This window comes from Pygoscelis adeliae, unplaced genomic scaffold (genome assembly GCF_000699105.1).
Source record: "Pygoscelis adeliae isolate BGI_AS28 unplaced genomic scaffold, ASM69910v1 Scaffold106, whole genome shotgun sequence".
Taxonomy (NCBI): Eukaryota; Metazoa; Chordata; class Aves; order Sphenisciformes; family Spheniscidae; genus Pygoscelis; species Pygoscelis adeliae.
This window is the reverse complement of record NW_008824939.1, coordinates 16,885-30,581: the sequence shown is the minus strand read 5'-3', so window position 1 is coordinate 30,581 and position 13,697 is coordinate 16,885. Positions and strand designations below refer to the sequence as shown.

Sequence of the window (13,697 nt, the reverse complement as noted above, 5' to 3'; positions counted from 1 at the left end):
CGGACCGGAGCGAGGGCCCCGGTGTGGGGGCAGCAGCGCTCACGGCCCGGCCCGGCCTTCCCCTTCCCTGCAGGGGACCTCGTCCTGGACGGCTCCAGCACGCTGACGCTGCTCACCCCCACCCTGCAGCACCTCACGCAGGTCTTCGAGCAGCACCTGGGCTCCCGCAACCAGAACCGGGGCTTTGTGGCCCTGCCCTCGCACCCCGCCGAGACTGCCGCCATCCTCCAGGCGCAGTTCCTCTTCGACGTCCTGCAGAAGACTCACTCCCTGAAGGTCCGTACCTACCGTGGCCGGGGATGTGAGGGGCCAGGGGTACTGCAAGGCCGGCCAGCAGAGGTGGCCGGCACAGCTGCCTGCTTCAGAGTAGCCACCTTTGGTGCCCACTGACCTCCTCTTACGTGCGTGCTACGTGGGTTGGATAGCTCTCGCAGGGCTGTTGCATGGAGTCATAGTTCAGCATGATAGTGTGTAGCTACTTCATCTAGGATCAGCCATGCAACTCAGCGGAAAGTTTTTCAGAGTTAAAAACAGGGGCAGCAGGGGTTAATTATGTTCTGACCTTGGTAAGCTGTTGACATTGTTGGGAAAATTATTATTTCCTGAAATGCTTGAGCAATTCAGGCAGTATCTGGCAGCTGAGCACAGCTGAGCGCTCCCTGAGTGATGATTGATCTGCATGAGGCAGCAGAGCCGGGGTATTTGAGCAGAGCGGTTAGACGTTGTATACACCCACTACTCTGACCTTCTCCTTCTTATTTCTGAGTTTTACATGCTCCTGCCTGGGCAGTGGTTCTGGTTGATCTGTTTCACAGCATGGGACATTGCAAGTAACGTGTCCTTGTTAATTTTAGGAAGGCTGTAATAAAGATAAAAGTACAGAGCTAGCAATTCTTCAGGGGGCTTTTTGAAAGGTGGCACGTGTTACGAGGCTGCACATGATTATACTGGGCACTGCTAGGAGAGTAGTAGAGGTGAAACGAGCCTGAAAGGGGAATTAGCAGCTGTTGTTAGGTTCCACAGCGGTGCTCAGGAGGTGGTGTGGCTGAGCACTCTGGCCTGCGATGTCTTTAAAAGTGTTTTCCGTATGAGACAGATTGGAGAGATTATGTGAATGTTGTTGGGAGGGTTTTGTAGCAGTGTGCTGAGGGTGGAGATTGGAGTGGGGCCCAGAGCCTGTGGAGAAACACGGGTCCCCTGGCAGGAGGAGGTGGGGAGGGACGCTGCAGTCAGGAGGATGTTGTGGTGAGTGCTTGTGTTAACTGAAAAATGGGCTCTTTCTGTAGCAAGCCTGTAAAGAAGGGGAAGCTACCCATTGTGGTGCGGTAACTGATTTGCTTGGAGAAACTAATAATTTGTATCAGCCTGATCAGATTCTTAAGACAGTGGAGGGAGAGGAGACGGTCAGGACACAGAGCAAGGATGGCATCTGAAATTAACTTTGCTAAAACTGATCATCAGAGCTTCCCAGTGCAAGCTTCCCCTACAAATGGTCCTGTTCGACATGCCGCATTAGTGCTGGCAGGCAGTGGGCAGTGATTCATTACAGGGCTGTAACTGTGGAAGCGGTAGTGGTGACGAGACCTTGAGATGTCTGTTCTGCACCTGATGAGTCACTTCTGCGTGAACATGGATGTAGCTGGCAGAGATGGTCTCTCCAGTTGTACTCTGGTGTCTGCATTGGAAGTGTTAACTACTTCATTACTCACTTTCTCTGAAATACTGTGTATGCACTGTCCGTAGAAAGCATAAGAAGCTGGATTTAATAATCTGCTTTGCGGTACATGAACACAGCCTAACTACCCTGTGGTGAAAGAGCCTGTGGCTGCACTACAGAATACAGAGAGGAGGTTTGCAGGTACCTCAGTCTAATGCAAACAGTGTCTTGGAGACCAGCTCTGTTTTCCATTGTATCTGCTTGTGATTTGCCTTATTTGGCCTGTTCTGGTGAAACGCACATGTACACCTCCCACCAGTGTGCTAGTTCAGCTCAGTTGCTCAATAAACATAGCTCCAGCAGTTAGATTTGTCTTTATTTAGTAGATTTGTTGGTGGTGGCTGATGAGGAATCCAGCTGTCAGACCTCCCTGTGGTTCTGAAAGTGGTGAAGTCACGTGGGCAGGGGAGAAGAAAAGGAGCTCTATGGTCTGGCAGACCGTGGTCTTGTGCTACCTAACGTGCTTTTCTCTTTGACCTCTGTTGAACTATGGGGCCAGGAGACAGCACTGATACCGGCATCCAGGGAGAGCTTGTTAGTGAACACTCGAGCTGTAGGGGGGGCCTGTTCAAGGTGCTGCGGTCGGTGCATCGGGAGGGCAGTATGCAGCACAAATTGAGCTTGACATGAGACTTCTCTTCTGATTTCTCTAGCTCATTCATGTTCCAAACTGTGTTTTGCAATCTGCTGTGAAGATCTTCCCTTTCAAGTCCCTCCGGCATCTGGAAGTAAGTATAGGAGGCAGAAGTGGCTTTGAGTCTTGCTGTTTGGCTTTTCTTGACTTAGTTTTGTGGTTGCAGAATGCCTCTATTCCTAAAAGATGGGTAGGCTTTTGTGGCTTCCCTAGAAGGCTAAGTCTAAACTCCTGCAACACTTGCAAACAACTCACTGCAACACTGAGCAAAGGCTGGAGTGTTAGGGAGGGAGGCTCCAGCAGGGAAATGGGAGATCCCTTGCGGAGATGGGCCTGAGATGGCAGCTGCTCTTACACTGTAATATTTTGATTTATGTTGTCCTTACTTTCTCATCACTGCTGCAGTTGAGGTCTGTCCCTCCACACTGCCTCCGGGGACTGCGATTTGTCTATTCTCAGCTGGAATCTCTAACCTGTTGCAAATGTATCAGTACACTGGAGGTGAGTGCCTCTACACTGCTCGTGGGGAAAATTGCAAGAGCAAGGCTGTCTTGATCCTACAGCCCTTCACATGGGGAAGATGTAGGAGACAGTGTTAACTATCTTATCAGTCCACGTTGTATATGGCTTTGTCTCCCTTCCCCGTTCTGGGGTCCTGCTCCTGACTCAAACAGTGTTGAAGTATTCCCTCGTTGGATACATGTGTGCTCTGTAGTCTCCTTTTTAGCTGCTTGAGAATTTCTGGCTCTGGCCAATATTTGTATCAGCTAGGTCTGACACTTCTCTGTGTCTGGCTGTTACCAGCTTCAAAGGCCTGCAGCTGATCAAGGTTTATTTCATTGTACCTCAGCAGACTTAAATTAAGATCTGATTGTCAGAGGGAATGCTGTGCCCCAGTGTCTTATCTGCACTGGTACCCAGCAGGTTTCTGAGACGTGAAGGCAAGCTCCAGCCACAGAGAACTGAGTAGTGTGGGCTGAGCTAGCCCTGGGGCTCTGGGCTTCTGTCTGTGGCACAGAAGCAGCTGCCTGCTGGGGAACAGGGGCTGCTGGTAGGGAGTGCTTTGAGAGCTTCTTTTGTCTGCCAGAGCACGAGTTGTTTGGCCAGGGCGTGTGTATCTTACTTCTGCTTTGATGGAGGTCTGAAAAAGGTTTTGCTAGCATGAATCTTTGTGCTTAGTGTTCAGAGCCTATGAATTGTAACATGTTAGGTTAACTATTGACACTTGAGTGTAGAAAGCAAAAGCGTCTCCCCTTCTTTCTAAATATCTAGCCATGGAATTCCCACCACCTCCAAATACTTGAATTAGTGACATAAAAGTCATTGCCACTCTAGGCAAGGCAGGGTCTGTAAAGCACAATATGCCAGCCTTGTTCTAGACTAGCTGTTCTCCTGTGTTCATCTGCTGTTACTGTAACAGCTAGTACTCACCAAGGAATGGCTCCTCACTTCTTCCTAGGAAATCATTTCAGCATGTGGTGGAGATCTGAGCTGTGCTCTCCCGTGGTTGGAATTGCAGACTGTGAACTTCAGCTATAACTCGATCACTGCCTTGGATGACTCGCTGGTGAGTGGGGCATCCTTCCTGCATGACTGAGGGGAAGAGAGGAGATGATCACAGCAAAGAACTGAGTGCTCCTTTACTGATACTGCTAGGTCTGGGTGGGAGGGAGTGGGCAGTGTTAATTTTGCTGGCCTCTCCCAGCAGGCCATGGTTTCCATGCTGCCATGGAGACATTTGTAGGATCTGATCTGGTATCTTTTTGTCCTTCAGCAATTACTGAATGCTCTGAGAGTCTTGGATTTGAGTCACAACAAGATCCAGGATTGTGAGCACTATTTAACGGTGAGTATCTTGGGCTAAGCACCGGAGTTTCCTTGTACGGAGAATGCTGTAATCATTGACCATTGACCTGCTAGGTGAAGTATAACAAAAGAAATTGGAGATGTGGCCCAGCAGGCATGTGATTTAGAGCTAGTGCTTGCAGCCTTGAAACTGTCGTCCGGTATGTGCAGCCCCTGTGCCACTGAGGCAGAGAAGGCAGTGTTCCTCATCTGCTCTAAGACAGGAAGGTTAGTTGTATATACACTGTAGATACACTGTATGTATCACTTGGCACTCCAGCGTGGCCAAGTGATAAATACAGCGATACATACAGTGTACACTGTATGTACAGTCACACATGCAGCGTGCACTCCATTGTGGCCAAGACTTCACTGTGCAGCAGGTGGGAATTATGTAGCCAGGCGTGGGGCTGTAGAGACTTGCTGTTCAGTTTGTTCAGACTGCCAGTAGCATTTCCTTCTCACTCTCAGAAATCTCCTGTCAGTTACTTTAGAAAGGTGGTAGTTCATCACAGTGGCATGTGCGTCTCTGGGGAATGGCAATGAAATCCACGCTCTGCTGGGCTAGATCTGCTTCTTTTAAGAGAAGCTATGAAACAGCTTTTCATGGAGTTGGTGGGGCTCACAATGTATCATTCACCATCATCTTTGCAAAGGTAAGAAAGGGCTTCTTTTGGTAGTTCAGTCCTTTTGCTGAGGCAGGGGGTCCAGTCCCTCCTGTGTTCCATTGAAGTTGATGAGGAAGAAGAAAGCTGCTCCTAGCAAATTTTGTAAATCAGTTAGATCATGCTGAGCGCCCCTAGACAAACCATTCCAAATGTGAACATCAAAGTCTTGCTGCAGAAATAGTCTTAAGAAACTCACTTGTTGGTTGACCTTGGTGGGATGGAAAAAATGGTAGGGGCTAGTGCCCTGTCTGGAGTTAAGGGTCAGGCTTTGAGCTAAGGTCCCAATTGATCCCGTGCTGCTCTTGTCTCTGAACAGACCCTTACAGAACTAGAGTACCTCAATCTGGCTTATAACTTCCTGTCCAAGGTGCCAAACCTTGGCATCTTCAGCCGATCCAAGCTGGTGACTCTGATCCTGCGCAACAATGAGCTTGACAGCATTAATGGTGAGCCCACAAGGGAGAAGCATTTCTGAGTTTGAGGCCTTTCTCTCTTCCTCGAGGAGGAACAGAACTTGAAGTCTTGGGCACAGCTATTTTTACTAGGGTTCAATTTTGGGGGAGAGGGGTAGGTGGGAAGTTCCTAAGTTATATCTTCTAGCATGCTAATGGCTTCTTGCTTTGTTTGCAGGGGTTGAACAGCTAGTGAATCTGCAGCACCTGGATGTGGCCTATAACCTGCTGCTGGAACATGCCCAGTTGGCACCATTGTCCACTCTGCACTACGTAAAAAAAGTAAGCACAAAGCCTGATGGGTTGGTAGATTAGAGATGTCATGGTCAGGGGGTGCAACATGGAGACTGTGTGGTAAGAAGAGAGTTTTGAAAGATCAATTCAACTCTTGAGCATTCAATTTTAATGCGGGAAGCTGATGGGGGAGCCTTGGAGAGACACCTGTATTTCAGCCTTCATTTTCGGTGACCCCTGCTCAAGCTAACCTTATTCCATATATTCATCCCCACCTCCGTGCTCCCCCTTTCTGATTTTAGCACTGTCAAGTTCAGTAAAGATCCTCCCCTAATCCTATTGTGGATTTGTGTGTTCAGAGAAGCCTGAAGGAGGATAACTGCAGTCACTATAGTGCTTGCGAAGGAAGATAGCCTGCAAAGGACTGTTCTCTCAACACTTCTCAGTCAGTACTGAAAAAGCTTCTAATGATTTAGGGGCATGAGTAGGAAGTACTTTAGTTTCCTTCTCTGTTTGCTGAACAAATTTTGGGAGGCATTGTAAAAGCTTAGTCCTCTCCTGGCTTGATCACTATTCCACTGCAAGGATATTTCCTGAGGCAGAGAGAAAGCCTGGAGCCTGCAAGCAGATTAGGTCGGGGTATATAATATTGCTTCGAATAATAATTTCTCTATTTCCCCCACGCAGCTGCATTTGGAGGGAAACCCATTATGGTTCCATCAGAACCACCGATCTGCAACCCTTGTGCATCTGTCTCCCAGGGCAGCCTCCTCCAGTGTGAGTATTAGCCACGCGCCTTCTGCCCCTGCTGTTGAAGGCGTAAGGTGTTCTGATACTCGGGGCAAATGAGGGGAAAGAATTTCATAAACCTGAAAATTTATTCCAGTGGTGTAACAGTGGTGATTGTTTTGTGGTTTTGTTTTGGGGTTTTTTTTCCAGGTAGAGTAGTTTATCCTTAAATTTTTATGTGGTGTGCTGGCCAGTGCAGACAGAGTTGAATACTGATCTCAGGTTTGCAAGACCTCAGATCATAATAAATCTTCACTGTCTACTTCATCAGTTTTGCTCACTGATGGTCCCAAAACTTTACTCTGTTCCTCCTAGGTAGTGACTATGTAGCTGGACTTTGTAAAGGAGGAACTCACTGTCTTGTCCCACCTTGCCTAATTACATACTCCTGTGGCAGCCATGGCCACTTTTCTTTCTCCCCATCACTCTGCTCTCAGCTAGGTATCATCACTGTTTCCCTTGCACTCTGGTGCTTAGGTCAATTCTTGGTAATCTGATTTTAAATAAAGAAGTCAGCAAAGTCAGCATTCTGGCAATTTAGCAAAGTAAACTTGCTTGCTAAGGGTCAGAGGTGTTCCAGAGCTGGTCTGCCCTTCATATTAGTGGCAAATGGCTGGATTCATTGTCTTCAAACTACATCTTGGAACAAGCTTTCACTGAGCTCAAGTTACTGGAAGCTAGGTAGACTCAGACTGGAAGTAGGGTACAAGCTTTGAGGTGAAAGTGAGTACCTCTCAAAACAATTTGTGAGTTGTTGCAGAATAATCTATTGTATCACTTCTGCGAACTGTCTTGGATATGTTTCTGGGAATTGTAAAGTCTGTAAACAGGAAAACCACGATGGTCCCTTCTGGCCTTATATGCTATTAGGTCAGGTAGCTACAACTAAAGGAGTGATGGATAGGCAGGAACAGGGTTGTTTCTGGTAGTCTTTGCAGTTTTGTGCCAGGGATCCTAACCCTAGGGTGGCCTGAAGGGGAATAGGAGCCAGCAGATGTTGTCCTGAGTATGTGCCAGCCAAATGGAATCTGACTGCAAATGGGTCTCTAATTACAGTTCCTCTTGGATGGGGAGCCACTCTCTTCCTCAGACCTAATGGTAAGTACAGTTGCTGTAAACTGATCTTACTGGCTTTGGGAGTGGGAACTCTGACAGGTTTTTGCATTGTCATGTGTCCTGTTAAATCTGTGTGGGCTGCCTTGACTCTTTGACACAGTTCATTTTGGCTCAGTCCATGCTGATTCCTAGTAATTGTTGGGACTGGCCAGTGTAACTTACTCTGTCCTATGTAGCTTGCAGAACTTGGAGCCTTGCCTGTTTCCTCTTCAGGTACTATGTGGTACTTGACACTTGAATTACACGTCAGCAAAACAAACAGTTACCAGTTTCCCATCTGCTGTTTTTAAGAAAGGCAGAGATTGAGTTAAATCAGAGTGGTCGTGATAAACAATGCAGTCGACCGGCAGAATCTATTGTCACCACGTTGACTGAGATGGTGAAAGTTTGGGGTGAGGGGCAGGGAAGTTGTCAGCCTGAGTTGTGGCTTGGTTACCTTGTCTCCCCTTTGCACTCAGCAGGCAGCGTTCTCTTCTTTTGGCTTTAGCACCTTCCAAGACTTGTGCAAAGTGTGTCACAGTCCATCCACACTTCTACCTCAGAGAAGACCGCACTGGACCGCAGTGCTCTGGACAGTTCCTGTGCTGCAGACTTCAGCGACAGTCAGTCCCCAGCGGAGAATGTGGCTGTCAGGCTTCCTCGGAAGAAAAGCAAGGTCTGAGACTGACATAGCTTCTTAACCATGTAGCTGGCATGTTGGGTGAAGGGGCTGCCTCGATGTGAAAGCTTCGTACAGTGGGATGTGGTCTTGTACTGACTGTGTGGTAGTGAGCCTCTATGCTGCTGTATGTTAGGAAGGGGCTGGGCTTAACGTCAGTCTTGATATACTGGGACAAATGTTTCATGGTGTGCTTCTGCACTGTAACAGCTATGTAACTTCAGCTTGGCAGAGCCCCTCATCAGATGCTGTTTTGGTTGTTCTGGTGCCTCCCAACTATTCTTATCCTGTTTGTTCCAGGGAAAAGTCAAAGTGCGCAGAGCGAGCATTTCAGAGCCCAGTGACACAGAACATGAGCCCCAGGCTTTACCTCTCTCTGCTGGTGAGGCTTGTCTTCTTCCTCAGTAACACAGCAGCTGAACTGCCCACAGTCAGAGGAGTGCTCTGGTGTGGTGACTATTTTCATACTTCCCAAGTTTTCTCTCTACAGGCCTGGTCCTACAGCACCAGAAGGAGATGAAGCGCTTGGACAGCTTCAGAGATCGCTTTGGTGTTGACTGGCTGCAGTACAAGAGACACCTGGAGGAGCGTGACCACGTACCTGTCATCTGTCGTAGCCGTTCTGCAGATGAGATCGCAGGCAGACCTGCTGCAATGGACTTGCAGAGTGAGAGCTCTGACGCAGAGCAAGGAAAACCTCAAGTATCCCAGAAAGAATCCTCTCCTCCTTTGGATGATACTGAGAAGGAGGAAGAGCCTGAAGTACAGCTGCATGAGCCTGTGGAAGGAGAACAGAGAGAAGAGGAGGCAGATGAGCTAATGCTGGGGGAGGAAGAAGAGGAGAAGCCAGAAGGTAAACAGGTCCTTTCACTGCTGTGTTTGAGGGCTTGGGTGATGATAGAATAGATGGATCAAATGTGACATCCCTGAAGCTTTATTGTGCTGCCCAGTATTGTGGGAATTCTAAGGACTTGGGCCAAACAGGCCTTCAGGCCTGCTGTGTGTACTGACCTGTACTGTGTCTTGTTCGGCAGTGGACCTTTGCCAGCCCATGCTGGTGAGCCAAATAGAAGGTGAAGGGGACCCAGAGCCAGACTGGATCTTCCTGCGAGTCACAGCTAAGCATGTGATTGAAGTGGAACTGAAGGCTGCCAGAGTCCTCCACAAACTGGAGCTGAAATGCCTGCAGAAGGTGGAGACCTCCGAGATGAACTGGAAGAGGATGGTGAGTTATGTCTCTCTGTAATCCTTTGGCATCTTAGTCCCTGTGTGGGCCAGCATTTTGGATTTGGGCTTCTGTCAGAGTATCCTGCAGGTCTTTTCCTAGCTCCTGCAAAGCCTGATTGATTGAGCATCTCTTCCACCCAATGCATATGTATCTAACAGCATCTGTATTGCTTAAAGTACCTGTGATAATGCAGCAGAAGCCAGCACCAATTCTGTTCCAAAGCTGGAGTTAAAAAGACAATGGCTGGACTTGTTTCAGTGTGCAGGAACGAGAGACTTCTCAAGAGGAGCCTAAATGAAATGGAGACCTCCTTCCCATTGATTCCTCACTGGGGTATCACCCTGGCCTTGGAGGATTGCACTTTTTCTTAGACAGTGCAGCACTGAGCCTAGTGTGATGTTTAGAAAGCTACTGGTAGCTCAGTGGGTGGCTTTCCATCCGCTCTAGGTGCATGCTTTAGCACTACTAGCCCTATTTTGCTTTTGCGGTTCTTTAGAAAGGGAGCTTGGAAATCTTTTTTTCCTCACGGTAGGACTTTAACATTCAATGTGTGCTTGGACATGTTCATAGGCTTCTCTAATACTGTTTTCCCCAAAAGCTCCAACTCATTTTTTTCTTCCTGCCCTTGTACCTCTTGAATGTTTGTGGCCTGATATTCTTCTGAAATATCTTCGTGAAAAGGTGTTTTGTTTGAAATGCTTTGTTCTTGGCCTTGAAACTTACTGTTATCCTCAGCACTCATGAGCTTTATTTTTATTTATTTATTTATTCATGCCTGTTTTACCAGGCTCCCAAATGCTATCAGCTATGGAGGGCTACTCAAGGCTTACTAAATTAAGTGCTTGTATGGCCACGTTTCAGCCAGATGCAAACAAATGTAGTCTATACTGGATGCTGCGCCCTTTTTCTAGAACTGGTGTTTTCTGTCTCCTGCAGGACCTGGAGCGAGTTTTCCCTGTTCTCACACTGCACTTCAGGTATATTCGCAAGGACCGGCAGAAGCGCAAATATGTGGTGCTTGACGACTGCCCGGAGCAGTGCCTACAGGTAGGGGAGGCTAGAGGGGCCCCTGTTCTCAGAGCACTGTGCATCTGCTGCCCTGTGGCAGCCCATGTCTGGCTTGTAAGCTCGATTTCTCCTGCTGCGCAAATGACCTGTGGAGGGCCCTGTGAGCATGGCCATGGGCAGTGGAGCTCCTGGAGCACAAAGGGTGCTCTCAAGGAGAAAGCCTTGCAGTTTTCTTCCTCTTGGAGAGAGAAGTTAGTAGTCAAGTTAGTGATCCTTACTTGTTGTGCATGTGCAACATAATGTTTCCTGGGTGCTGAGTGATGCGCTAGCCTGTACTTAGCCCTCTGGACAGTGAGAGTGTCAGTGCTATGGTAGCTCTGGTCTGCACAGCTGCTGTAGGGACTCTGGTTTCAAATCCAAGTATTCTTCTCGAGGTACTGTTGTTTAAGTACATTTAAACAAGCTGTTACAGAGAAGGCACAAATAGATGGGACCTTTTGAGACCAGACTTCCAGGGAGAGCCTGTCGATACGTAGATACAAGGCGCAGACCTGCAAAAACAGGTTCTCTTGGTCTTATGCAGTGAAGCTCCGTGCCCTTGGCAAGTCTTGCACAGACCGGCTGTTGTACTCTGTTAGCTGGGAAATGGCCCTGCACTCCTTGCACTCTGAAATGCTGTAATGAGGCATGCGAGAGACTTGCTGATGTCAGAGGCTTGCTTTTATTAGGGCAGTTATAGCTGCCTGCTAGCACTCTTTTCCCTGTGCTGCTACTTTTAGTGTGTCCTTGAAGTGTTGTCCCCAGCTGTTGAGGAGAATCGGCAAAATCAGGACCAGGAGAAGGGATCCACGAAGCTCCAGTGCCTGAAATGCAAGCAGGAGTTTTTGCAGTCCCTGGCTCCCTGGCATCAAGGTCCTTATCCTTCAGAGGTTGGAGACACCAAAATCCTGGAGACCCTAATTGCCTCAAATCAAGGTAGGATGTAGTGCCCATAAGAAGGATGCTTGCTAATGCCCAGGCAGACTGCAGAATGGCAGCTGTGGTGCAGAGCATGGAATGTATAGGAGAGGGTGATGCCTTGGCTGTACTGGAATTAAAACCTGTTGTGGTATGTACTCTCACTTGGCCCGCTTGGACTGGGAAGAGCCTGCCTTGTTCACTAGGAGGAATAAGCCACTGTTTTAAGGTTAAGCAAACAGCACTCCTGTTGTAGGTGGCCTGGGGTCTGGGAGAACATAGGGGTGCTGGAAACGCAGATGGTCCCACAGAAGTCTAAAGTCTGGGAGAGGCCTAAAGGTCATGTAGTCTCTCGTCCTGTTGAAACCATGTTCTGCCACAGAGACTAGTTTTGTTCTAAAGGGCTTTTGCTAATGGAGGCTTCTGGGGAATCTACTCCAGTATTTCAGGTAAAACTTTGGCTGTTAGACATTAGAAAAACAGCCGGAACCCTAACCTGTCTCCCTGGCTGTGATCTTAAGCCCACTCTTGCTTCCCTTATGGGGAATGATTTATTCCTTTCTTTGTACTTGAGGGCCATTGTTCTCCCCCCATGACCAGTCCTGTCTTCCGTCCTCTAGACTAAATAAGCTCAACTCCCTAGATAATTTGCTTGTCAGTCATATCTCATACAATGTTCCCATTTGTCCACATTTTTCTTTGGGTGTCTGAAACTAGATGTGGTATTTTGGCTGAGACATGGCTAGTGCTGAATAGGCATCTTCTGATTGCTGAGTTTTTCAAAGCTCAGTTTATATTTGAAGTGGGGAGTGCCCAGCGTTAGCTTGGAAGATGCTGCTCGTTTGACGAAGTATCCTGGGATTGAAGTACTGCAGTGAGGGCAGAAGTGCTGTCCTGGGTGCAGCACTTTCTTCCACCCCGGGACACTTCCTCCCTCCCGCCAGGGTAGTGGGAGTCCCAAGATCCAGCTGGGAGTTTGCTGTGGTGTGGGTGAAGGGAGCATCAGGAATTGGGATTAGGAGGGATGAGGACAGGTGGAGAAGGGACACTGCATGCTTGTGGTTTGGTTGGCTGGAGGATAAACCAAGCTGGGGATGGAGGTGGCTAAGGAAGGTTGGATTGACTGGTCATGAGCTTGGGCTTCAAAGGCTATGTGAGCACTTGCAGACATGAAGTGGAGGAAAGTCATGAGCCAAAGCCCTGATGTAGTTTCAGTTGCAACAACAGCACACACTGATCACTCTAAATCTGAACAGAGCTATTTCAGGTCCAGGTTGGCACTTACCCAGAATTTCTTGTTGATTTGTGAGGGGAGGTGTGTAGGATATGATTCTGAACGGAGTTACTCAACAAGCTGCTCAAGTTGGTCTATAACTATTGTCTACTTTGAAAGGGATCATTTCTGGTTTGCAGAGGAAAAAAAAGCAGTAAAATCTTGTTGGGGGAGAGCTGTTCTGCTTTTTCTTTATCCCTGATGAAATCTTCTACAGATGCTGCAGCAGCTGTTGAGCCCATAGCCTGTCCCAGTTGTTCCAGTGACCATGTGGTCATCCTGCCTTCAGAGGTGTGCTCCAGCACGCCTTTGCCACCTGGCCCTGACAGCACGAGTGAGGACCTGTCAGACTCTGTCCTGGAGGGAGGCAGCCAGCAGGAGGGCCTGGAGGAAGCACCTGCCCTGGCCAGTGAGAGTGGGAAGTTCTACATCGGCGGGGAGGACAGCTCGGAGATGGATACCAGCAACAGCACCAGAACCATACTGCAGAATGGCAGCTGTGGTGCAGAGCATGGAATGTATAGGAGAGGGTGATGCCTTGGCTGTACTGGAATTAAAACCTGTTGTGGTATGTACTCTCACTTGGCCCGCTTGGACTGGGAAGAGCCTGCCTTGTTCACTAGGAGGAATAAGCCACTGTTTTAAGGTTAAGCAAACAGCACTCCTGTTGTAGGTGGCCTGGGGTCTGGGAGAACATAGGGGTGCTGGAAACTGCAGATGGTCCACAGAAGTCTAAAGTCTGGGAGAGGCCTAAAGGTCATGTAGTCTCTCGTCCTGTTGAAACCATGTTCTGCCACAGAGACTAGTTTTGTTCTAAAGGGCTTTTGCTAATGGAGGCTTCTGGGGAATCTACTCCAGTATTTCAGGTAAAACTTTGGCTGTTAGACATTAGAAAAACAGCCGGAACCCTAACCTGTCTCCCTGGCTGTGATCTTAAGCCCACTCTTGCTTCCCTTATGGGGAATGATTTATTCCTTTCTTTGTACTTGAGGGCCATTGTTCTCCCCCCATGACCAGTCCTGTCTTCCGTCCTCTAGACTAAATAAGCTCAACTCCCTAGATAATTTGCTTGTCAGTCATATCTCATACAATGCAGTTATTCTTGCTGGTCTCCTTTG

The 13,697-nt window shown here is 48.3% G+C and overlaps 1 protein-coding gene across 1 annotated transcript in view; it reads left to right on the top strand.

Moving 5' to 3' along the window:
• Nucleotides 1-13,697, top strand: part of STK11IP (serine/threonine kinase 11 interacting protein) — a 22,309-nt gene that overhangs the window by 1,051 nt on the left and 7,561 nt on the right. Inside the window, exons 2-16 of the mRNA XM_009325440.1 lie at nt 74-276; nt 2,371-2,445; nt 2,757-2,852; nt 3,811-3,918; nt 4,126-4,197; nt 5,181-5,310; nt 5,495-5,598; nt 6,238-6,327; nt 7,396-7,437; nt 7,943-8,110; nt 8,414-8,495; nt 8,604-8,966; nt 9,148-9,338; nt 10,278-10,388; nt 11,129-11,324. Coding sequence (XP_009323715.1) covers nt 74-276; nt 2,371-2,445; nt 2,757-2,852; nt 3,811-3,918; nt 4,126-4,197; nt 5,181-5,310; nt 5,495-5,598; nt 6,238-6,327; nt 7,396-7,437; nt 7,943-8,110; nt 8,414-8,495; nt 8,604-8,966; nt 9,148-9,338; nt 10,278-10,388; nt 11,129-11,324 — 2,031 coding nt within the window. The remainder of the gene's footprint in view (nt 1-73; nt 277-2,370; nt 2,446-2,756; nt 2,853-3,810; nt 3,919-4,125; nt 4,198-5,180; nt 5,311-5,494; nt 5,599-6,237; nt 6,328-7,395; nt 7,438-7,942; nt 8,111-8,413; nt 8,496-8,603; nt 8,967-9,147; nt 9,339-10,277; nt 10,389-11,128; nt 11,325-13,697) is intronic.